At 52.5% G+C, this 23378-nt stretch overlaps 2 protein-coding genes and 1 non-coding gene across 17 annotated transcripts in view; 1 reads left to right on the forward strand and 2 right to left on the reverse strand.

Moving 5' to 3' along the window:
* Positions 1-618: 618 nt before the first annotated feature.
* Positions 619-14026, reverse strand: FKRP (fukutin related protein). 8 transcript variants are annotated; one of them, XM_089902672.1, is made up of 4 exons: positions 13266-14026; positions 12854-12915; positions 12394-12455; positions 619-12284 (listed from the first exon to the last, which is right to left on the reverse strand). In XM_089902672.1, exon 4 carries the CDS (start codon positions 8217-8219, stop codon positions 6732-6734), a length of 1488 nt encoding a protein of 495 aa, XP_089758798.1. In that variant the 5' UTR covers positions 8220-12284; positions 12394-12455; positions 12854-12915; positions 13266-14026; the 3' UTR covers positions 619-6731. The 8 variants fall into 8 exon arrangements, with proteins under 8 accessions (XP_089758798.1, XP_089758797.1, XP_022441001.1 ...); XM_089902671.1 differs by having other exon boundaries at positions 12854-12957; XM_022585293.2 differs by having other exon boundaries at positions 619-8259; positions 12215-12284; positions 12854-14026.
* Positions 1850-1953, reverse strand: LOC115802606 (U6 spliceosomal RNA). Its single transcript, XR_004023108.1, has one exon. It is a non-coding gene; the product is annotated as a U6 spliceosomal RNA (small nuclear RNA).
* Positions 13671-23378, forward strand: part of STRN4 (striatin 4) — a 28302-nt gene continuing 18594 nt past the window's right edge. For 7 of the 8 annotated variants that reach the window (XR_002646264.3, XR_016390907.1, XR_002646265.3 and 4 more), the window contains exons 1-4: positions 13671-13982; positions 20761-20864; positions 21365-21438; positions 22390-22468. Coding sequence is in view for 2 of the 8 variants with exons in the window: in XM_022585284.3 (XP_022440992.1) it covers positions 13701-13982; positions 20761-20864; positions 21365-21438; positions 22390-22468 (539 nt within the window). In the remaining 6 variants the exon portion in view is untranslated. The remainder of the gene's footprint in view (positions 13983-20760; positions 20865-21364; positions 21439-22389; positions 22469-23378) is intronic. The other variant, XM_089902667.1, reaches the window with a different exon arrangement.

The raw sequence follows: 23378 nt of genomic DNA on the forward strand, positions 1-23378 counted from the left end.
CTACTTACCATGGGGCTCATGAGTCCTGCTCCTGGGGATTTACCCAAGAGAAATGAAAGCTCCTATTCACACAAAAGCTGGTACACAAATGTTACAGCTGCTCTCTGTAATTGCCAAAATTTAGAAACAAATCAATTGGATTAGCTGGTACACTCATTCGATGGAAGCCTGCTGGGCAGAAAAAGTATTGATACACTTAACACGATGCATCCCAGATAACATTTTGAGTGAAAGGAACCAGAAATAGCACATGCCTTATAATTCCATCTATAAATGAAAGTCTAGAACAGGCTAAACTGGTCTATGGTGAGAGAAATCGGAACAATGGTGACCTACGAGGATCTATATAGAGATCAGGAGAGGGCACAAGGGAACTTTCTGTGACACAGCAAATGTCCTGTATCTTGATATGACTGATGCTTATACAGGTGTAAACGTTTGGAAAAATAAACTAACCGGTACACTTAAGACGTGCGCATTACGTACCCTAGGAATGTTAGCTTCCAGTTAAAAATTTTGTCCCACCTGTGGTAAATTCATTTCCGACTATAACCACCTCCATAGGAATGCAGTTACCCCTTGATAACTCACTATCCTAATAGTCCCAATAATGACTCGTTCTTTCTTTTTTTTTTTTAAACCCCCAATTTGCTGTGAATCAAAAACCTGTTCTGCAACTGTTTTCAGTTCTATCTGAGTCCCGGACGCAGATGACACCAGTCGAGACTCACCTGTTCTAACAGGATCCTGTCTTGTGCATTGTTGAAGCACGTTACTCGTGACCGATATTCTCTCCCCCTTCCTAGGTCCCTGTGTAGACTTCTGCCAGGTGCCTGGAGGCACCACCAATTACAGATGTTACAGCTTTAGCACCTTTTTTGGGTTTATGTAGTTACTTCTGATCATTGCTGTGTGGCAGGGAAATGTCATTCATATCTGATTCTGTGCAAAATTGTGTATTGCACACAAACATAGCCACTAATGAGTTCATTAAGTGTTGAATAAATTAAGTAGTTGTTTTCAATGATTTCTATTATGCCAGAAACCTTAGTGGGTTGTTACAGAAGTGTTTAATAAGAGTGTTAAATGATATTTGGGGAAATCAGTTGGGGTTTTTGGATGGAGCTAGGAGTGCATTATTTTCCTCACTTGAAATAGCTGTTTACTGCCCAATTTTCTATTTCATGCTTTTGGGAGAATGGATGAGATTTAGATGATGAGGGATGCCTATTTAAAGAGATACACACCTACATATGTAATATTTTGCATGTACAATCTATGTAGAAAATATATGTACATACAACTGGGCCATATTTCACCAAACAGTACTTACCCATTTTTTAATTTTCTTAAAAATTTTTTTAATTAAAAAAATTTTTTTTATTTTGGCCACGCTGTGCGGCTTGCAGGATCTTAGTTCCTCGACCAGTGATTGAACCCAGGCCATGGCAGTGAAAGCGCAGAGTCCCAACCACTGGACCGCCAGGGAATTCCCACTTACCAAATTTTTTCTATTCCATTTTTAAAAATTGAAGTATAGTTGATTTACAATGTTGTGTTAATTTCTGATATACAGCAGAGTGATTCAGTTACACACACACGTATACATACATATATACATTCTTTTTCATATTCTTTTCCATTATGGTTTATCTCAGGATATTGAACATAGTTCCCCATGCTATACAGTAGGACCTTGTTTATCCATTCTGTATATACCAGTTTGCATCTGCTAATCCCAAACTCCCACCCATCTCTCCCACACCCCCTGCCCCCTTGGTAACCACAAGTCTGTTCTCTATGTTTGTGAGTGTGCTTCGTAGATAGGTTCATTTGTGTCATATTTTAGAAAGATATGGAACGCTTCGCGAATTTGCGTGTCATCCCTGTGCAGTGGCCAAGCTAATCTCTGTATCACTCCAATTTTAGTGTATGTGCTGTCAAAGCAAGCACTCTATTCCATTTTTTTAAAGTGCTGAGCACATGCCATTAGTTTGCCTAAAATGCTGATCTAGGTCATATAGAAAGACTGGAGCCATGTCAAGCCTCCTCGGTATTGATAGGGTCTCAGGTGACTCCCAGACCCTGTTCCCCACTAGAACGTGCACTCCAGGAGGAAGCCACCTTTGTCCTGCTCGCGGCTGCATGTCCAGAGCACAGCAGAGGTCCTGGCACATAGTAGGTACTCAATATTTGCAGAAGGAATGAATTGGGCTCCAGCTACAGAGCCTCCTCGCTACAAGAGGCTGTTGCCCTGGTGCAGACCCCGCTTCTGCTACCTACCAGCTATGTGACTTTGGGCAAGCACTGCCAGGTGTCACCATCTGGTGACAATGGCTCTGTTACGCCTCACCCAAAGGCCGCTGATGAAGGTTACATAAGAGCAGAAGAAAAAGCCCTGGAGAGCCACTCTCTGGGGCCTAGCCTCCATCTCCTCCCCACCCTTTCTCCCCTGCTCCACCCACTCCTATTATTGGGACACCCCTCTTGCTTTTTCCCAAGGAGCCTGGCATGGGAGGAAGGGCTCGGGCTGGCCTTGGACTGGTCTTGGGCCCGGGTTCAAGCTCAGAGTGACAGTCTGGCGGGCAGGCAGCGTCATGACTCAGCTTTGTCTTCTAGTGACAGATCAGTGTTTCTAGGCCATTTGGCCCCTCTCCGCCATCTGCTTTTTGGGGGTCAACCCTTATTGAGGTATAATTTACATACAATAAATTGCATCCCTCAAAGCAGACAACGGGATGGGTTTTGACAGATACATACACGCTTGAAAATCCACCACCACAATCAAAACACACAGCATTCCTACCTGCCCCCAGACTTCCTCGTGCTCCTTTGTTGTCTTTCCCTCCATCCCCTCCCAGGCCCAGGCCACAACTGATCTGCTTTCGGTCCCTAAGGATTCGTTTGGACGCTTCTAGAATTTCACATTGGTGGAATCATATGGTATATGACTTTTTGCATTGGCTTCTTTGACTCAGCATAATGCTTTTGAGGGTTAGCCCTATTTTTACACGTATCAGTAGTTCATTCCTCCCCCCCCCCGTGGCCCCCCAACCCATCTTAATCACTGAGTATTCCATTGTCTGGATGTACAGTTTGTCTCATGTGTTCACGGACATTGGGTAGTTTCCAGTTTGAGTTAACGTGCATAAAGGCGCATTTGTAAACGTGTCTTTGAGTGCCATTCACTTTTCAGAGCAAATATTTTGTAATGTCCAGGGGCGATACCCGGAAGATTTGTTACTTGGTAAATGCGTTGGCTCATCCCACAGTCCCTGGGACCCCCTTTCCTCCCACTGTGCCTAGTGTTAACCCCTGGGCTGCTGGGTCAGGGGGAGACCCAGGGGGTCCCCAGGGAGAGCCAGGAGGGTAATAGTAGGGGACTCTTGGCAGTGACCATTTACCAATGGATTAATAACCCACCATTTAATGCTTCTGTGTTTAAGTTCACAGATGATATAACCCACGGGCACGTGATATTAAAAATGATTCCAATAAACAACAAGGTCCTACTGTACAGCACAGAGAACTAGATTCAATATCCTATGATAAACCGTAATGGAAAAGAATATAAAAGAAAAGAATGTATATATATATATATATATATACAACTGAATCACTTTGCTGTACAGCAGTAATTAACACATTGTAAATCCACTATATTTCAATAAAAAATAAAAATAAAATAAAAGCAAATACTTCACACACACACACACAAAATGATCCCATTGCCCCAACTGTAAGAAAAAGGAGAAATAAAAGGATAGGAATTTAAAATATGCATTTCAATATGCAAATGTGCGGGGCCACCTTCCTAGAACCCGAGGAGGGAGACAAACATTTACACCTGAAACATAGGCAGCTCCTAACGCGGCTGTAAACATGCGGTTTAGGTGTTGAATTACCAAGAACCAGGTGGAACGTGGTTTTCTGATATTGTTGACAATCCTTGGCCAAGTTTCGAACAAAACACAAGCTTCCCTCATCTTACGTGGTAGTTGCACTTCCTGGAAAAGTCAGAACCTATGAAAACCATCTAAAAAGACTTTGTGTTTGCCTAAGGAGAGTTAGGTTCTAGGCTCAGATCATTCTTAACCAGGTTTTTCCAAGTAAGGCTAAAATTTCATTAGTTTGCACTAGTATGGATGGGCTGGTTGTTAAAGTATTGAAATACTTCTGGCTGGTGAACAGTATAAGAGTGAGTGAGAAAGTGTAAAATCCAATAATACATATTGCGATAAATTAGTTCAAGTTAGTTGTTGTGATGGGTTTTCTGTCATCCCATTACTTAGTTGGTAATAAACATATTGAATAGACAAAACTATTCGACAATATTTTAAGGGCTAGGAAAGTTTCAGATGTAATTGCTGTTAGTTCAGGAACAGCAAAGAGAGGAGAAAAACACCAAGACACCGCAGTTGCTGCTAAGAGAAATTCTCTATCTATTGAGATCTCAAGTCCTAAGGAGTCTCGATTTAATGGGAAGTTGCTAAAAGCATTTGATGCAGTTCCCTTATCAAACCACAGCTAAGACAAGGTTATTTTAAATATACATATGTACATATATAACATGTTATTTTATGTATATATAGCGGTGCCAATCAAGAAATCACACCAACAATTTCTAAATGAAACAAAACCATTACAATAATTTACGAGTGATTTGAGCTTCAACTTACGTTCTTGGCAACACCTTAAAGAAATATGTATATATAGATAGCTAATATTGATTATTTTGAGAATTAAAAAATATTTTAAGATGTGACACGGATATTGATTTATGTATTTATATTACCATGCCAGTTGCAAAATATTTTGAACATCATCGCCTTTCATGAATGCCCAATGGGACATTTTAAAATAAATAGTATGTGACAAGGGACCCTGCTTCATTGTGTGGAGGTGCCCCACATATATTATAAGACATCTCCATCCCTGGGCCGTGCCTTCCAACAGCCAAGAGCACGGTCCGATCACAGCAATAACCCAAATCATCCCCATATGTTTCCAGAATGCTCCCTGGGAACCCAACAGACTGCGAGCCGTTGGCAGGTTCAGTGGTTAAAAACAGAGGCTGCGTTGTAAGTCAGGCTTCGTATGTCTGAGCCTCAGGAGTCTGGGCCAAATCGGCATTTATCTTCTCTTGCTGGTGTGTGAAGCCCCCTCCTCCAAGGGTTTCACGCTTCTGCAATATCACCAATCCCTGTCACCCATTCAGTGAAGCAGTGACTTGCCTAAGGTCACAAAGAAAGTAAGTAGCCAAGCCAGGAGCCACACCCAGCCCTGACTCCCGACCCCTTTACCACCCAAGTGCCTCACAGCACTCCTGTGGGGCGAGGGTCACCATTAGCCCTGTTTCCCAGGTGCAAAGCCAAGGTGAAGAGAGTCAGAGTCACTGGTGGCCCAAGTTCACAGTGGGATTTGGATTTGAAGCACTTGGATTTGAACCCAGGCCTCTCCCACTTCAGAGCCCGCGGTCTCAAAGCCAGGTGCATACACCCAAGGGATGTGCGCGACAAGTCACTGGGATGAGGCTGGTAATCAAAACCCTCTCTATTTATTTTTAATTTTAAAATGGAATAATTTAAGCCTTATTACTAATATACAGAATGCTAGTAGTACCTGGATATAATTTATAAATAAATCTACCTATTGGAGGTACATGCCCAAACAGTATTTCCTCTTAGGTGCACGATCAAGAGGAAGGCTGCTGTCGCTTTACCTGCTAAGCCGTGTGGCTTCCCAAAGCCCCCCTTGGGTACTATCACCAGAGAGGGGCATAGCAGGCAACGGCAATGCAGGCTACAGACGGACAGCCTGGGTTCAAGTCCCCTCTCTGACACTTCCCAAGCTGTCTGACTTCGGACAAGTGGCTTTACCATTCTGGCCTGTTTCCTCATCTGTGAAATCAAAATAACAGCAGCTCTCACCTCAGAGGGGCAAGGTGAGGGATAAGCCGGTTACTCCGTGTGAAATACTGAGAACGATGCCTGACACACACTAAGTGCTCAGTAAATGTGAGCTATGATTATTGTTTACCCCGCCTTGCGAGTGGCTAACAGGTGCAGAGAGCTAAAATAATGAGGTAACAGTTAAATGGAGGGGGCCGGGATCCAGAACCCGGTTCTTAACCACAGCCACACCTCAGAGCCTGTTTGCTTCTCTGCAAGATGGGGTTACGAGCAGCATGCACCTCACAGCGCTCTCCCAGGAGGGAAGGAGGTCGTTTTCAGAAAGAAGGGGATTTAGTCATCCTGTCCTGCCAGGCACGGGAGGCTAGAGGGAAGACCAAAGGCTCAAGAGACGTGAAAGCCGCGGAACAGAGGTCCCGGGCGTACATTCGCCTTGGCCCCAAGGTAGGACAAGGGCGCCCTCTAGTGGCAGAAGCAACCCCAATGGCCAAGTGTCCTGGGGCTCTTTGTGTGCTAGACCCTGAAGGCACACACTGAATCCCGGAGGAAACCGAGGCGCAGAGAAATTGGGACACAGCAGTCTGGCCCCAGAACCTACACTCTTTCTCCCTCTCTTTCCAAAACTTTGCCCCAGCCCTGGAGCCCCGGTTCTGGAAATTTGGGGCAGGGCACACCTTTGAGGTCCCGGGCTGTGCTGGGCCCAGCAAGGTGGCTTGGCATCCCTGGCTTGCCCACCAAACGCCAGCAGCACCAAGACAAAGGACAATGAATGCCCTGTGCCTGAATGTGCTCCTGACTCCAAGATCAGGCGCTGGAGCTTCAGCTGCTTCCTGCCAAACTCAGGAGTGCTGGGTTGGGGTATTCGGGGTTCTCGATGACCCCGGGGCCGAACTTGAGCTCCAGGAAGCGGCGGTAGTTGTTAGGTGCCTGCGCCACGAAGCCGGCAAAGGGCAGGGGCACGAGAGGCTGCAGGAAGTGTTCGGGGAACTCGACATCCTGCCGGTGGTCCAGCCACGTGTCCTTCGTCATGACCCCGTTTCGAGGGTAGAAGGGCCACAGGTCCACATGCAGGTGGTTGCTCTCGCTGTACTGCACGCGGAAGAAGTCGCCCTCCACAGCCTTCTCCCACACGAAGCCGCGCTCATCCACCACCGAGCCCGCCTCGGCACCCCGCAGCTGCTCGCAGTTGCCCACGTCCTCCAGGTAGATGCCCAGGTCCACGTCGTAGTCCCACGGGATAATGTCCCCGTGGCGGGCCGCCCCCAGCAGCGAGCCACCCTCCAGCCAGTAGCGCACGCCGGCTGCCTCCAGCACGCCCACCACGTAGCGGGCCGTCTCGCGCAGCGCACGCAGGCAGCACGGGGGTGTCCAGCGCTCCTCGTACAGGTAGGCCGGCGTGTCGCCCACCACTGTCCCGAAGCAGCGCGGGGTCTCCTTGTTGCATCCGAACCACTCGAGCCGCCCGCCCTCCCAGCTCACCAGGCGGATGCCCAGCGCCCGCAGCAGCGCCGCCCGCCGCGCCCGCCCCTCGCGCTCCGCCTTCCAGCGCGCGTGGGCCGTGGTCAGCGGGGGCTGGCGCGCCCTGGCGAAGGGCAGGTCCAGCAGCTGCACCGTCCAGCCGCGGAGGGCGGTCTGCAGGAAGAGGCCGGTGCCCACGGGCCGGGCCAGGGGCGCCGAGAGGTTGAAGAGGTCGCGGGCGCGCAGGAGAACCACGGCGTCCCCGTCCAGGGCGTCGCAGCGGGGTGCGGAGGGTGCCGGGCCGTAGCGCGCCGTCCACTCCCGCAGGCTGACGTTCAGGGCCACGCACCGGGCAGGGTTGGCCGAAGCAACGGGAGCGGCCACCAGGCGTGCGCCTCCTGCTTGCAGCACCTCAGCCATGCGCTTCAGCTGGCCCGGTGCCTCGGCCCTCGCCCCGTCAGGCACCAGGGCCACGTACTCGGTGGCCACGTAGGTCTCAGGGCGCGAGGCTGCAGCGGGCCGGTCCAGGGCGGGCTGGAGCAGTGCCAGGCGAACGCTGGGGATGCGGGGCAGGGCGAGAGGCGGGTAGGGGAGCGTGTCGGCTGCCACCACCACCGGCTGGGCTGGGTCCTGCTGCAGGAAGGAGTCCACCAGCTCTGGCACCGCGTTGTCAAAGGCCTCGAACTCCCGCACCAAGATGGTGACCCGGGGGCCGGAGGCAGATCCACGGCGGGAGCCCCTGGCCGGGGAGTACCTGGGCTGGTGCTGCAGCCACGAGACATAGAACAGGACCAAGAGGTTGAGGGTGATCGCGGCTGCCAGAGCAGCCTGGCAGCGGGTGAGCCGCATGGGGCTGAAGTCAGGCCCTTAGCTGGGCTTCCCGGGTATCCTGGGGAGCGGGGATGAAAGGGGAGACTGGAGCTGGTTGTCAGAAACCCCCCCACCCATCCTCAGCCTTGTCTTCCTGTCCCAGCCTTTTCCTTATTTGGTTTCACTTCCGACATTTCCTCCTCCAGGAAGCCCTCCCTGATCCCAGGCTGGGTCATGCAACCCCCTCTGGGCTCCTTCAGACCCCTGGGTTCCCCGGCTCTAGCCTACCACTCTATTTCATTAGTGAGTAGGGCCCAGTCTGTGTGAGGGCAGGTCCTGAGCCTGTCTTGGTCACTGTTGGGTCCCCAAGGCTACTCAGCACAGAGCCAGGTACGCATTAGATGCTCAGGAAGTTTTTAACCAATGAATCACCTTCCCTTCTTCCTTGTTCAGTCTCATCCTTTTATTCACTGTCAACTTCTCATTCAGATTTGGGTTCAGTTATAAATGCCCCGACCCCATTCATTCCCTGCTCTCACCCCTGATCTCTTCTTCACTTCCCCGCGCCCCCCCCCACCCCGGCCCCAGGGTCAGAGCCTTGGCCACCAAGCCCCTCCCCTGCTGCCTCCTTCTCACTTCCTCAAATCCTCTGCCATCTGGCCATCTCTTTCCTGATGGTCAGCCAGATGTTTTTGGTTTTGCAAGGAAAGCTAGAAATGTTTTCTTAAATCATAGAATTATTCCAGTTTGTAATGTTGGCCACTAATTAATTTTTTTTTTAATGGAATGGGTCAAACTCATACAAACAGGAAGTAGATGGTGGTTGCCAGGGGCTGTGAGGAGGCAGAAACGGGGAGCTGTTTTTTAATGGGTATAGAGTTCCAGTTTTGCAAGATGAAAAAGTTCTGGAGATTGTTTGCACAATAATATGAATATACTTAACACTACTGAGCTATACACTTGAAAACTGTTAAGATGACAAATTTTGTTATGTGTATTTTATCACAATTAAAAAATCTTTTTTTTTTTTTTTTTTAAAGTAGAGTGGGCTGCATCCAAAGAGGCTGTGCTCCCTCCATAGGGCACCTCCACCTCTATTCATGGGCCACATTCCTAAGCAACCCCCAGGTGGCGCTGTCTCCATGTCCCCATCACAACTTGAAGATGTGGCTGGTCTCCAGCACAGAAGGAATAACTAACTCTCTCTTCTGAGCAGATACTAAAGTTTCCCCATGAAGGATCTTCACAGGTTCTGCCCCTCCTGGAGAGGGGGACGTCAGAGACCCCGCTAATCTTCCTACCTCCTAAATACTTCTGACCCCCTCCTCCCCATTCCCACAGCTCTCCCTTCAACCCTGGTTCACCCAGATCCCCACCCAGCCTCCCACGGTCTCCTAAGTCCCCTCCTCGTGGCAGCCAGAGGGGTCTGCATAAAGCACAAATCTGACCTCTCCCTCTCTCGCTCAGAATCTGCCATGGCTCCCTAGTGCCCTGGGGAGAAAGTCTAAGTTTCTTACAAAGTCCCACCAGGCCTCGTATGACCTGGCCCTTGCCTGCCACCATTCCAGCCCCATCTCCTGCCATGCATCCTCGAACTCTGTGCCTAAGCCATCTTGGACTTTTCTTCAAACAGATCTTATTTCTAAACCTTTGTGTATCCTGTTCCTCCTGCCTAGAAGAGTCTCCTCTCGATCACCCCTTCTCCCCGTGCCTCTTTTCTCCTGGAGAACTCACTTATGCTCAGGCTTTAGCTCAGATGGCCCCTCCTCCAGGAAGCCCTCCCTGAACCACAGTCTGAGTCAGAAGTCCCCTCTGGGCTCCCGGAACCCCTGGGCTGCCTGTTCTGGTTTGGCACTGTCTGGGGATGGCTCTGTCTGCCCCACTAGACTGTGAGCCCCAGGAGGGTAGAGCCAGGACTGTCTCAATCACCACTGTGTTCCTCCCACACGACTGGGCACTGAAAATACACTTGGTGAAAAGGTGATGACTGGGGGCAGGGGTTTTGTGTGTCTGTAAAGCCCACTCAGGTCCCCAGGGCCAAATTCTGCACTGCGGCCATGCACCTGGGGCCCTGCCCTGGTCTCCCTGTCTCCTCTCTCTCTCTCTCTCCCTCCAGAAACGCCCTCTCATCCCTCTTCACCCATCCCAGGCCTGCTTGCCCTTCTCTGACCCAACTCAGATGGCACTTAAGAGTCTGAGTTGCACTTTCGGAGCGACTTGTTATTCTTCAGAACCTTGGAACTGCCTTCTGGACCTGCGATCAATCCCTCCTTCCTTCCATCGTTCCAGGTTGTGGAACTCCTACAACATACCACGCACTGTCCTAGGCCCCGGGGAAACAGCCGTGGACACATAACACACAGAGACAGACAATACCACTGAGCTTAGGCAACTCACATTACTGTGGGGGGGAGGAACCATGGGGACCACAGAATCTTCGGGGTCTTAAAAATCTTAGAATTTTAGCACTCAGGTACACAGAAACAGAGGAGAGACCTTTAGATGGTTTCAGAATCTTCTAACAATTCTAAAGAGACCTTCCTCCTGCTTCGGCCTTGTCTCCTATGGTCTGTGCCCCACTCAGAGCCCAGAAGGATCCTGTTCAATCTTCAGTTAGATTCTGTCCTGCGTCTGCTCAAGCCTCCTGTGGCTCGAGACTCACTCAAAGGAAAAGCCGAAGTCTTCGCTGGGACCCACAAGGCTCCACGTGATCCCCCCACCCTCTCCCACTTGTCCGCTCAGCTGCAGCCACGTGGGCCACCAAACACCATTCTCCAAATACACCCAGGAGACCCCAGCTGTGGCACTGGCTGTCCCCTCTGCCTGGATGCTCTCCCCCAGGTAGCAGCTGCATGCCTTCTCCCCTGGCTTTCAGGTCTTTGCTCAAATATCACCTATCCAGTGATCCCTTCCTTTGGCCACCCTACTTAAAAATGCCTCTCCCTATCACCCACATACTTCCTATGTCCCATCCCTGGGCTATTTTCCTCCCTAGTAGTTCTCATGTAGATTTTACTTATCTTGTCTCTTGTTTTGTCTGTTTTGTTCCCTGCTGTACACCCAGAACATGGCTCAGTACCTGGCACACAGCAGGTGCTCAATAAATGTGTGTGGAATGAATGACTGACTCCTGTTATTCAGACGGGGAACCTGCGGCACAGAGAGAGGAAGGCCAGAGGGAGCGGAACCCAGGTCTCCGCCCCCGGAACCTGGTTCTCACCACGCGCTATCTGGCTGACTCTGGGCCAGGAGGTGCCCAAAAGGACAGAGGACAGAAGCCAGTTTCTCAGAGACCAGCAGGTATGACAGCCAGCTGAGGAGGTGAGGGAACCAGAGTAGAGAGAGAGAGGAATCACCTAGTACCCTGACAAGGTCAGTCTTGGCTTCCCCAGCTGTAAGGACTCAAAACTCCTTCACTGGGGCAAAGTGGATGAAACGATGGTTTTGAAGGATCATAATAATATCAACAATTCTAGCTGCCCTTGATGTGCCAGTTCCTGTTCTAAGCATTTTACCGATCTTAACTTGTTTAATCTTCACATTATGATCACATTTAAAGATGAGGAAACTGAGGCACAGACAGGTGAAGTCACTTGCCCAAGGTCACACAGCTGGGAAGTGGTGGACCTGGGATTTGACCGGGAAGCTGGCTCCAGTGTTGTGATTCTAGCCAATAAACTCTGCTGTCTCTTTTGGGTCCACAAAGACAGTCCAACTTTCAACCCATCTTCAGTGAGATAACCCCTTTCCCTTGCCCTCACTTGACAGGTGTTTCAAAGCTGAATATGGCACATTAATTAATTAATTCAACTCATTAACTCAACAAACATATATCTGTTGAGTGCCCTCTGTGTTCTGGGGACACGGGGTGAACCAGGCAGTGGTTGGGCAGGCCCTCCAGAGGTAGGAAGACAGACAAAATCCCTGCAAACAACTTACAGATAGAGCAGGAAACCATCAGGGAGCATGAGAGAGAAAAGGTGGTCAGGGGAGGAGAGACAGTTAAGCTGAGACTTTGTCCCTCCATTACCCACAAAACAAGGTAAGTGGATCCACATTCACTTCAGGCTAGACTTCACCTGGCCCGAGCCTCAGTTGCTGCATCTGTAGAATGGGAATGTGATGGATAGAGAAAATGAGTGATGTGTGGAAAAACCTTTGGGGACAAGGGCAGTTCCCACGCGAGTGCAGGTGACACTGAGGGGCTTCTTACCTCCTAGGTTGCAGGCTGAGGGAGCTCCAGGGGGGCAGTTCCAGCCCAGCTCAGCTGCACTGCTGAGGGAAGGAGAAACCAGAAAACCCCAAATCAGCCAATTTCACACAATAGAGCACAATTTCATTTTACCTAAAAAAGTGGCAACGAGAAGGTCAAGGAATCATTTCTCTTGAAATCTCATAAGCTCAGGGACCACCTGAAGCATCTGTGAAGGGAAGGAGTGAAGGGAAGGATGTCATAGCAACCTATAACCATCCCTTCTTTCATAAATGTGTCCAGAAAGGTAAGGCTAGAAGTGACAGGTGTTACCATGACAACCCCTTTCCTAGACACACTCCATCCTGAGAGACAATCCTAAAATGTCCTGTACCTTGGTGGGCCTGGTTCCTAGGGTCACTGGAAGGGGGACTGCCCCCATTACCATAGTAACCAGGACTTGGCTTTGCTTTTTTCTTACCTCCCTGGGGATGGTCCGGGCCTTGTAACCATAGCGACTACTCCTCAGCAGAGCATCTTCCTCTAAATAAAAACACCTGGTTGGTTTGGTCCACAGACCTCCCACTGATGGGAAAGGGGGAGATGGATGGTTACCATGGTAATGCCAACTGGGTGGCTGGACGGAGGGATCGGGAAGATGTTTCCCTCAGCAGTGTCCTTGGGGCTGGGGTCCTTTCTACCTGAGTGCTAGGTGAGGTTGCCATAGTAACCAATGAGGGTAGGGGTATAAGAACCACCAGGGACTTGGGTTACCTTAGCAACCTCTTCCTGGTGCAGGGCCAGGACAGGTTTGGAGCTCCATAGCCACAAAGGTGGAGGGGAGGGGAGGCTAAGGGTGTTCCCGACTGGGAAGAGTTACCATGACAACGGACCTGGGCCAGGAATCAGGATGGGGCCATTGCTGAAACCACCGTTGGTGGTCGCTCTGTCTCTGAAAGAATGACAGTGATTGTCGAGGAGAATGGTGTTTGGGTATGGAGAGGACTAGAGTCTTTCTTTGGGGTGAAGCATGAGGAGGGGGGCAGAAAGCGGCCCCTCCTTAAGTCCCGCGCTTCCCAAAGGCAACCCTCGCGCTGGGCCTGGGTCGCGTTTGCCCTCCTTCGGGCGCGCGCCCCGCCCCGCCCCGCCCCGCCCCTTCCCCCCCACGCGCGCGCCTTCGGGGTCGACCCGGGTGGGCGAGGCGCGCGTCCGACTTCGTTCCCGTCACCGGCTCCCCCGGCCCCCACCAAGCGCGCGCGCGAGACTGTTGGCGCGGCCGCGCAGGCGCGCGAGGCACAGCGGGCGCGCGGGCCGGCCCCGGGGCCTCCATGATGGAGGAGCGAGCGGCCGCTGCGGTCGCCGCCGCCGCCTCCTCCTGCCGCCCGCTCGGCTCCGGCGCGGGCCCCGGCCCGACGGGGGCGGCCCCGGTTTCTGCCCCCGCCCCTGGTCCCGGCCCGGCTGCTAAGGGAGGCGGCGGTGGAGGGAGCCCCGGCCCCACGGCGGGACCGGAGCCCCTGAGCCTGCCCGGGATCCTACACTTTATCCAGCACGAGTGGGCGCGCTTCGAAGCGGAGAAGGCCCGCTGGGAGGCCGAGCGCGCCGAGTTGCAGGTGAGTACCGCCCCGGGACCCCCGACCCCCCGCCCGGCCCAGCCCGGCCCGGCCTCACCCGCCGCCGCCGCCGCCGCCATCTTGGAGCAATGGCCGCCGGGACGGCCGGGGGGGCGGGTAGGGGGCCGCGACCGGCCCCGAGACGGAGTGAGGGGCCGTCCGAGGGGGATCCTAAGGGCACCCGGGCAGCTGGAGGCGGGAGGGGGGCCCAGGGCCGGGAGGGCCCGACCGCCGCCGCCGAGAGAAGGGGCGCAGGGGAGCAGAACCGGCTGTAAGTGGGAGTGGGAGTGAACGGACCGGCAGAAGGGTTCCTGAGAGAGTGGCCTCGGGGCCCCGAGGGGACCCCAAGAGAACTCAGCAAAGGGTGATGAGAGGGGATGGAGGAGTCTTGTATGCGAGTGAGCAAAAAGCTCCAAGGGTGCCGAGGGACTCCCACTCCGTCCCCGACCGGGTGCGCGTTGGAGGTGGAGCCCGCTGGGCCCCGGGTGGGAGAGAGGGGGAGTCGGGGGAACTTGGGATCCGTTGGGGGCGAGAGCGGGTCGGGGCGGGTAACTCGGGTGAGTCGGAAGAGGAAGTCAGGGAGCTCGGGACGGGTGTGTTTCGGAGCGTTTGGACAGGAGGGACTGAAAGACGGCTGTGTTGAGGACTTGGGGGATGAGAGCAAGGTGTCGGGGGGGTCCCCGATGAAGATGTGTGCCCTCCCCTCTGAGGAGGAAACTTTGGGGAGCCCTGGCAGGCGTGGCTTCGGAGGGCACGGGAGGGGGTCCCTGGGTCGGAAGCACGGACGGGGCCAGGACGTGCCCCAAGAACCTGTGTTGGAAGAGCCTGAGAGCCGAAACTCTTTGGGGGTGTGGAGGAGCGGGGACCCCCGCCCTGAGATGGGAAGTGTGTAGGAAGTCGGATGGAGACCCCCGAACTGGAGTGGGGTAGGGTCAAACATGTCCAGCTGTGGAGATGGGAGGCGGGATGGAGAATGTGAGGAGGAATCCGGGGGACCTGAGGGATGGCGGGGGGAGCATTTTGTAGAGCAGGAAGGCAGCCAGAGGAAGCATCTCAGAAGGATCCTGGGGGGAGGTGTTTGTGGAAGTTTCTGGGAAAGGACCCTATGGTTTGTCGAGTAGCTTGGGGGAGGGATGTGCCCTCGGATGATGATTGGAAGAGGCTGGGTTTTGTGACCTTGAGAAGTGTGGGTCGATTGGCAGAGTGTCATGAGCCTGGGTATCAGAGTTGTGAGGATTTGAAGGGTCCCTGGGCTGGGGCGTTATTAACAGAAGTCAGTACCTGCTTCTAGCAGCTCGTCTTTCCCCTTCCGATTTGCTATTTCCTATCTAGTTGAGGTGGGGACCCAAGTAAATATCGGATTAGAATTTTGTCCTTAGGATGAATAAAGAGAGCATCCCGCAATTCTCCCACCCCAATAGGGATCTTAGCTGTGTGGTGGCAGAGGCTTGGGGTTGGGGTGGGAGAGAAATCCTTATGTAAGTACCCCCTTGCTTTGGTGTCCCATGGTGTCGCATCTCAACTTACAGAACTCTTCCCCAGGGTACATCTTATTAGATCTTCTCAGTACCCCGTTATGGAGGCAGAGCCAATGGCATTGCCCTCACTTAGCAATCATGATAGCAGCTGCTGTTTGTTGAGCACATATTATGTGCCAGGCACTGTATTAGGCACTTCAGATACATGGTATCATTTAATCCTTGCAACATTCTGGGAGGGTAAGTGATATTATTCCCCCTCCACCACCACCCCCTTTTTTTTTTAATAATCAGAAGAGGAAATGGAGGCATTGAGAAGGTCAGTGATTTATCTAGGGTCACAGCCTGTGGGTGGCAGGGGTGGTCTGTGGGCTTTCAAGCCCATGTATTATTACCTCTCTGACGCCCAGGACAGATGAGAAGCCTCTTCCAAGGAAACCCAGTGGCCTCCCCAGGATCATCCAGCACTCATAACAGACCAGTGTACCCTACAGCACTCACCACCCCGCTTCCTCATCTTTGAGACAAACAAGAGAAAAGATGTGTCTGTTCCCGCATTTGGTGGTCCTTCCTGGCGTTTGAGAGGAAGTTGTGGATAGCACCCAGTTAGGCTCTCCTTTGTCTAGGCTCCAGCATTTCTTACTTTGTACCTTTATTTTCTTTTGTTCTGTTACATTAGTAAAAATTCAAAGATCTCAGAAGCGTCAGAGCGTATAGATGTGTACATGCGCGCGTGCGCGCGCAAGTGAAAAGGGAAAGTCCCCCCCAACTGTTATTGCTATGAAAATAATTCACCTCTGTGTGTAATATATGAGATCATACTACATGTGTCATTCGGTGACTTTTTTATCCCACATACTCATGTGTCTTTGTGTTCCTTTCATATCAGCAGAGAGAGGTCTTATTATTTTTGAAAACTTCATTCCACCGATGTCTGTACTGTAGCTCATTTAGTTTGAGCCCTCTTGCTGAACTTTTAGGTTGTTTCCCGTTTCTGCCCGTGGGAAATGGCTGCAGTGAATGTCCCTGTGTTCCCCTGTGAGTATACAGCAGAATAGATGGGTGGAATGGTAGAATAGATGTGTTTATAACGGGGTGATTAGTTGTGCCAAGTCGCCCCATGTTTACACTCCCAGCAGCAGCACCCCTTTTTATACACTTCTGCTCGAGCCCTTATCACTTAGGGAGGTGTGACTTCTCCTGTGAGATCCTTTAAGGCCTGGACTGCGTCAGATTTTTCTGATAAACTCTGAATACCTTTTCTCCAAGTAGCTGCGTGCAGCTGCTCCTGGCACAGCACCCACGTGCAGTCAGCATGTGGGGAGCGGCAGAAAAGGCAGCCTCTCGTGAGGTCCTGCCAGGAGGCGCCCGAAGATGGGAGCAGGGAGGTGGCATCGACGTGGTCTGATAATAAGCAGGACTTTGCCAGGTAGGGGAATTCCCAGAAGGAGGTGGTGTGGTTTCTGCCCTTCAGAAACTTCCAGGCTAATAAGAGAAGGCTGGTTTGTGCAGGAGGTTACAGAGAACTGTACACACGACGCAGTTGAGTCTTTGATTGCGTGGCTCTGCCCACGATCTCTGGTACTTCTGCAAAGGGGAGCAAGCCCTTTGAGTATGAGAGGGACCTTGGGGGCGGGGCCTGAACTGGACATTCATGTAGGAGCAGCTGGTGGAGAAGGTATGGAGCTGGCCAGTCTCTACTGCCAGCCTCACAAGGGGCTCTGGGGGATCCATGGGGACTCAACCCTGCCAGGGGCCCCCAGACCCTGGGGAGGACGAGTGGAGTGCAGGAGATGCAGGGCCAGATGGGACTGAGCTGGGATGGGGAGTGGGCTGGGACAGAAAGGTTGGGGTACAGAGAGTCATCAGCGGCCCCTCGGAGGACTGAGATGCTCAGGCCCCTCCGGAAGCTTTTTCCATGCCGCCTGGGTGGAAAGGGAACAGCCGGAGGAGAGGCGGCGGCCCTGTCTCAGAGTGGCAGTGGGTGGATGTGGTGGGTAGAAAACTTCCAGATCCCAGCCTTACCTGCCAACAGATCAGACAGCCGCAGCTGCTGGTGTTTGCGGGGTGGGAGGGACTGGCCACCAGCACTTCCCCTCTCCGTGGTATTCCACCAACTCGGGACACTTCAGCCACATGTTTCTGGTTCTCTTTTTTCCCTTCTTTGCCAGAGGAACTGGGAAGAGGCCCACATAGCAAAGTGAGATTATTTTTGACCGCGGCACATGGCATGCAGGATCTTAGTTCCCCAATCGATCAGGGATCAAACCCGTGTCCCATGCAGTGGAAGCACAGAGTCCTGATCACTGGACTGCCAGGGAAGTCCCCCAGAGTGAGATTCTTGCATCATCATTAGGAGAAGGGAAATCAGGGCTTGCTATGGGGCAAGGGGGGTGCGGGAGGCTGAGCAGGTGTGAGGTCTGACCCTGCTTTCTGCCCCTCGACTCCACTTTCTTCCCCCACAGGTGAGGGCCACCTCCTTATTAACTTAAATCCACTCGTTGCCCCCCCTGCCTGATCCTAGCCTGGGCCCCTGTCATTTCTCCCTGGGATTCCTGGGATTGCTTCCTTCTGTGACTGGTCTCTCGGCCTTTAGCTTTGCCCTCCCCTCGCCCCCTGCAGCTATCATTTCTCCACATTCTAGCTTGCGGAATTACCTTTGTAAGATGTAAATCTGATTATATCTCTTCTCTGCTTAAAATACCCTTCCATAGCTTCCCCTGTGCTCTTAGGATGAATTTCGGACTTGCTCACATGGTCTGTGATCCTTTGTCAGGCCTGCAGGCTTCTCTGATTTTCCTCACTAACCCTTTTACACGTTCGGATGCAGGCATACTGGCCTTTGTAGAGTTCCTTAAGCCCACCTTGCCACCCTTATCTCTGGCCAGCCCCTGGCCGACTGCTAATCAGCCTTCAGATCTTAGCTGAACTGTCACTTCTTCACTCCAGAAGCGGGTTGGGTGTCCCTCCCATAACCGCCTCTGCTCCCTCCCTGGGGTCCTAGTCATATCCTGTGTTAGTTGTGGCTGCTCATGTCTGTCGCCTGAGCCAGACTGAGGGCTCTGCGGGGACAGGAGGCACTCTTCTTCTCCGTTCCTTCTCCAGCACCTCACATAGAACCTGGCCCGTCACAGGCGGTCACCAGTGTCAGATACTGAATGCGTGTGGGCTCAGCAGGCCGCACAGGCACTGGGAACAGAAGCGCATGGACGGAAGCCCAGAAGGGTGAGGGTACAGGGAGGCCGTGACCCCGGACTTGTATTTGGTGATCGACCTTTTCTTCTCCACCGCTCCCCCACCTTCTAACAACTCATGGACAGAGTAGACCTCAGGGTGACTGAGAAGGTATACAAAGGACAGAAATTCAAACTTCCAAGACATTGATCACGTATGAGTCCGCCTGTCTGGCCTTAGGTGTTTATGTACATATATGTTGATTTAAAGTGTAGAAAGAAAAAAAGGATTGGGGGGAGTCCCTTTCTCTCAATGGACAGATGAGGTTTCTTTTCCATAGCGTACCTGTGACGTGTATTTATTTGTTCGTTGTTTTTTCCACATCCTCTTCTAAAATATAAACCTCATGTTGTTCAGTGCTGTATCCTCTGTCTACAACTGTATCTGATACATAGTTGGGACTCAATAAATACTTGTGGAGTGAATAAATGAATGAATGATACTTTTGTCATACACTAGTATACATATATGCCTTTTTATTTCTTCAAAAGGAAGTCTACCATTGCAGTTATGCCTGTGGGGTAAATTCCTTAGAAGTGGAACTGCTAGGACGAAAGGCATGTGCATTTAACATGTTTGTGGATATAGCCAGATTGCCCTCCCGGAAGGGTTTGTCAATTTATGGCGCCACCAGTGGTGTCTGAGTGTGCCTGTTTCCCTGGCCCCCGGCGCACATTTGGTTCTCTACTAACCTGTGGGAGAGACCTGGCCCCTGGAGCAGGACAGGGGTGATAGGAGGCCTGTGGGCACAGGGCTGTGCTGTGCTCCAAGTGCTGGGGGCAGATAGGTCAGGGTCCTTTGAGCCCCAAGGCGAGGAAGAGGTGTGTTCATGGGCGTCTGAGAGGCCGCCAACAATGGACAGTCCTTGAACGCGAGGGTTTGGGAACGTTCACCGCCTGGAAAAGGTGTCTGGGGCGACTGGGGGCTTCTGGGGGAGCTGCTGAAGTTCTTCCATAAGCATTTGATGTGTGAGGATTGGCTTCAGGAAGATGCAGCTGCCTGTGGGGCAGGAGGCCTGTAAGCCACAGCCAGCTCTGCCCGATGGGCCTTAGGTCTCAGAGGGATCCTAGCCCTCTCAAAGAACTGGGCCCATTTCAAGACTCTAGAAGAACAGACAGGGAGAATAAAAATAATAAGAGGTAGGGGCTGGCATTTGTTAGCCTTTCTTCTGTGCCAGGCTTTGGACTGAGAAGAACTTAACACGTGAGGGGAAACAGGCTCAGAGAGGGCCAGTGACCTGCCTAAGCTCATGCAGCGAGTAAGTGGCCGAGCCAAGCCTAGAGCTCAGGCGGTCCTAGCCTGGAACAGAGGAGCCTTGGGGAGAAGCCAGGGAGGAGCCCTGCGCTCAGGGCTTTGGCACTGGGCTTCCGGAACCTGGTCAGGGGCCAAGATCCCGCCTCGAAGGCCGTTGACTCGGTGTCTCCAAAAGACCTGTTGACAGACCAGAGCAGACTGGGGCAGCCCATGCCAGCAGACAGTGTGAAGTGGTTGGCAGGGGCCCTGGGTCGTGGCTGTAGCACGTCTCCCTCACCCTGGGCAGACTCCAGTGGAAAGGTTGGTCCCCACCATGGGGGTCGGGTGGGGAAGCTTTCGCGCTGCAGCGGGAGCTGAGCCGAGCCGCCCACTCTTGTCCCTAAACGCCAGAAGTAGCTTCCCACGCCTCCCAGAGACAGATGCTCTGGTAGGAGTAGTGGCACGCCACCTCCACCAGCAACCTTAGGGACAGCACCTGCCTGAGTGGGGAGAGGAGGCGCCCAGGGATGTTAATACCTCCCTGGCCCACCTCCTCCCCAGAGGTGGGGATCAAGTTAGGCCCAGGCTGTCCCTATTTAATTTCAGGGGTTAAGGGCTTCGCTTCAGTTGTTTCATTGCGGGTGACATGGAGACAGATCCAGCCGCCCTTTCACTGCTCCATGGAACCCTGGCTCAGGGTCTTCACGCCTGAAGAAGTGGCTGCTGTGTGTTGCTCTGGGGGCAGGGCTGGAGCTGATTGTCCCTGAGTGAGTGACACATGTCAGTGAGCCTGAGCCCTGCTGTCTTCCTGTCTCCCTCTCTCCCCCCCGCAGGCTCAGGTGGCCTTCCTCCAGGGAGAAAGGAAGGGGCAAGAGAATCTCAAGACAGACCTGGTGCGGCGGATCAAGATGTTAGAATATGCGCTGAAGCAGGAAAGGTGAGCCCAGCTGTCCCCCGTCCTGCCGTCAGGGATCAAGCCTTTGGGGTCAAGCGTTCTCTTCCCCATCACCCAGTCCTGCATGGTTCCAGGAGAGGGGGACAGAACAGGAAATAGTGGGTGGGATTCGGGGTAAACAACTGATAACAGTATTCATAATGGTGGTGGCCCGCTGCGTGCCAAACACCATATATTCATTGTCTCATTTATCCCTTCCAGTGGCCTAATGGGTACAGGTGAGGCTTCCGGAGGGTGAGGACTTCTTCAAGGACTCTGGAGCTGGGATAGCAACCCAGTTTGCCTGACTCCAAAGAGTGGGCTCTTCACAGTGCCATCCGTGATGCCTCCTCCGCCCGGGCTGCTTCCTAATCGGGCAGCTCAGCTTCAGAGGGAGGAGAGCTGATTAGAGAGGATCTGGGATCTGGGATTCCTGAGGTGGGGGCTGGCCCTGTCTACTCTTCCGTGTCTCTCACTCACTGGTTAATCGCTTGATCTTTTAGGGCCAAATATCATAAATTGAAATTCGGGACAGACCTGAACCAGGGGGAGAAGAAACCAGAACTGTCGGAACAAGGTACCCACCCCCGATCCTCCCCTCTTGCCCCCTCCCAGCAAAACCGAATGTGACAGGAAAGCTGAGATGGGCCACATCTCTCACCGTGCTCCACAGAAAGCAGGCTCGGCCGGGGCCGGGAGGGCTTGGGTCTCACTCTCAGCGTCCCTGCCCCGTAGGCTGCTCTGCCAGGTCCTGTGCTGGGCGCTGGGCGAGTGCGGGCAGGGGCTGAAGAAGGCTGGGAGTCCTGCCTGCTGTCCCTGTGTGAGGTAGACAGACGCACAAGGCCCGACAGCCTGCGCTCCCGGAAGGAGGCATCAGTTCATCGTCAGGGAAGGAGGGAAGGCACTCCAGGTGGAGGGAGGAGTGTACTGGAGCACGGAGACCTGAAAGAGTGGTGTGTTCACGGGGTCGGGGCCTTCGAGGCCAGGCTGACAGTGATCGTTGTTCTTCATGTCAGACTCCTCCGACCAGAGTGTGAGTTCCACCAGGGCAGGGGTTTTTGTCGACTGATGTAGTCCAGGCACCTAGCCGGGCACATAGTAGATGCCCGATAAATATTTGATGAATAAAACAAACAGATTGTCTCACTTAATCCTCACAACAATCCCAAGAGGTAGGTGCTGAGATTATTAACTTCGTTTCTTAGAAGAGGAAACTGAGGCTCAGGTAAACTAACCTGCTCAAGGCCACACAGCCGGGAAGCGGCAGAGCCAGGCTGGGACGCGGTCGAGTCCGCCCGTTCGCTCAGAGCTGAGCCCATTTCCCGTGTGGGAAAATAACATAAGTAGAGTCTGAGGATGGTCTGGGAATGGCTGGGGAAGTGACCCAGAGACTAGAGAGGAGGAGCACAGGGGCAGAGGGAGGCTTCAGACTCTCTCAGGAAGGGGCTCCAAGGACGATGGAGGAGGTGATGGGTGCATGGTGGTGCCCTGACCAAGACAGCCCACCTCCCTTCTCTCCACCCTCCAGTCTCCAATGGCCCGGTGGAGTCGGTCACCCTGGAGAACAGCCCGCTGGTGTGGAAAGAGGGGCGGCAGCTTCTCCGACAGTGAGTGTGTGGAGGGCAGGGTGGAGGCTAGGGGGCGAGAACACGTTTGGCTTGGGAGATAAGCCCGAAGACTCCGCAGTCCTTCCTGTCCCCCTGGGGACCCTGAGCTGTCAGGATCCCTGCTGGCCACAGCTGTCACCCCGTCGGGGAGAGCAAGGGAAGACTCCCTGCAGGAGGCACATGTGGAAAGCGACCCCAAGTGCCTCTGTGCCTTTTTTTCCCCTAGGGTAATGTTAAATTGTTTTTTATTAAAGAGATGTGTGTGTTTTAGAAAACTTGGGAAACATAGGGAAACAGAAAGAAAAGGATAAAAATCACTCATCATTCCACCACCCAAGGAATTTCATGCCCCTGTAAACATTTTGGCACATATGCTTTCTCTTCCGTGGATATGTATTTGTCTCTGTGTGTGTGTGTGTGTGTGTGTGTGTTTTATAAAAGCCGGGGCTCCCCCTTCGCAGTGTTTCATAATGCATTGCTTTTGCTAAGCGTTGTGAACATCTTCCCACTAAATTACTTACGTTGCATCATTTCAAGACCTGTATAGTAGTCTGTCACGTGGATAATCATAACTTCCTATGGCCAGTCTCTTCTTGTGTATTTCGTTGAAGGTGTTTTTTTCAGTAGACAGTGTGACAAACACCAGGAAGTTATTTGTCCATATCCTTGATTTCCTTAAGCTGAATATCTGGGAGTGCAATTGCTAGCTTAAAGGGTGTGCAAACAGTGACAACAGAAAGATCATCACAGGCGACGCTTGCCAGGGACCTGTTATGAGCCTGACACCGCGCTAAACGCTTTGCACCCAAGGATTCCTCACATAAACCCCCGTGTAGTGTAACTGCTAGCATTCCCCTCGTTTTCACAGATGAAAAAACCAAGGGGCAGAGAGGGTATCTGTTTATGGAAA

This window comes from Delphinapterus leucas, chromosome 20 (genome assembly GCF_059928025.1).
Source record: "Delphinapterus leucas isolate spDelLeu-1000000601 "Yukka" chromosome 20, BTC_Dleu_Yukka2, whole genome shotgun sequence".
Classification (NCBI taxonomy): domain Eukaryota; kingdom Metazoa; phylum Chordata; class Mammalia; order Artiodactyla; family Monodontidae; genus Delphinapterus; species Delphinapterus leucas.

Excerpts from the sequence above, each read along its gene's own strand:
- FKRP (XM_089902672.1), bottom strand. The coding sequence starts at position 8,219 with ATGCGGCTCACCCGCTGCCAGGCTGCTCTGGCAGCCGCGATCACCCTC.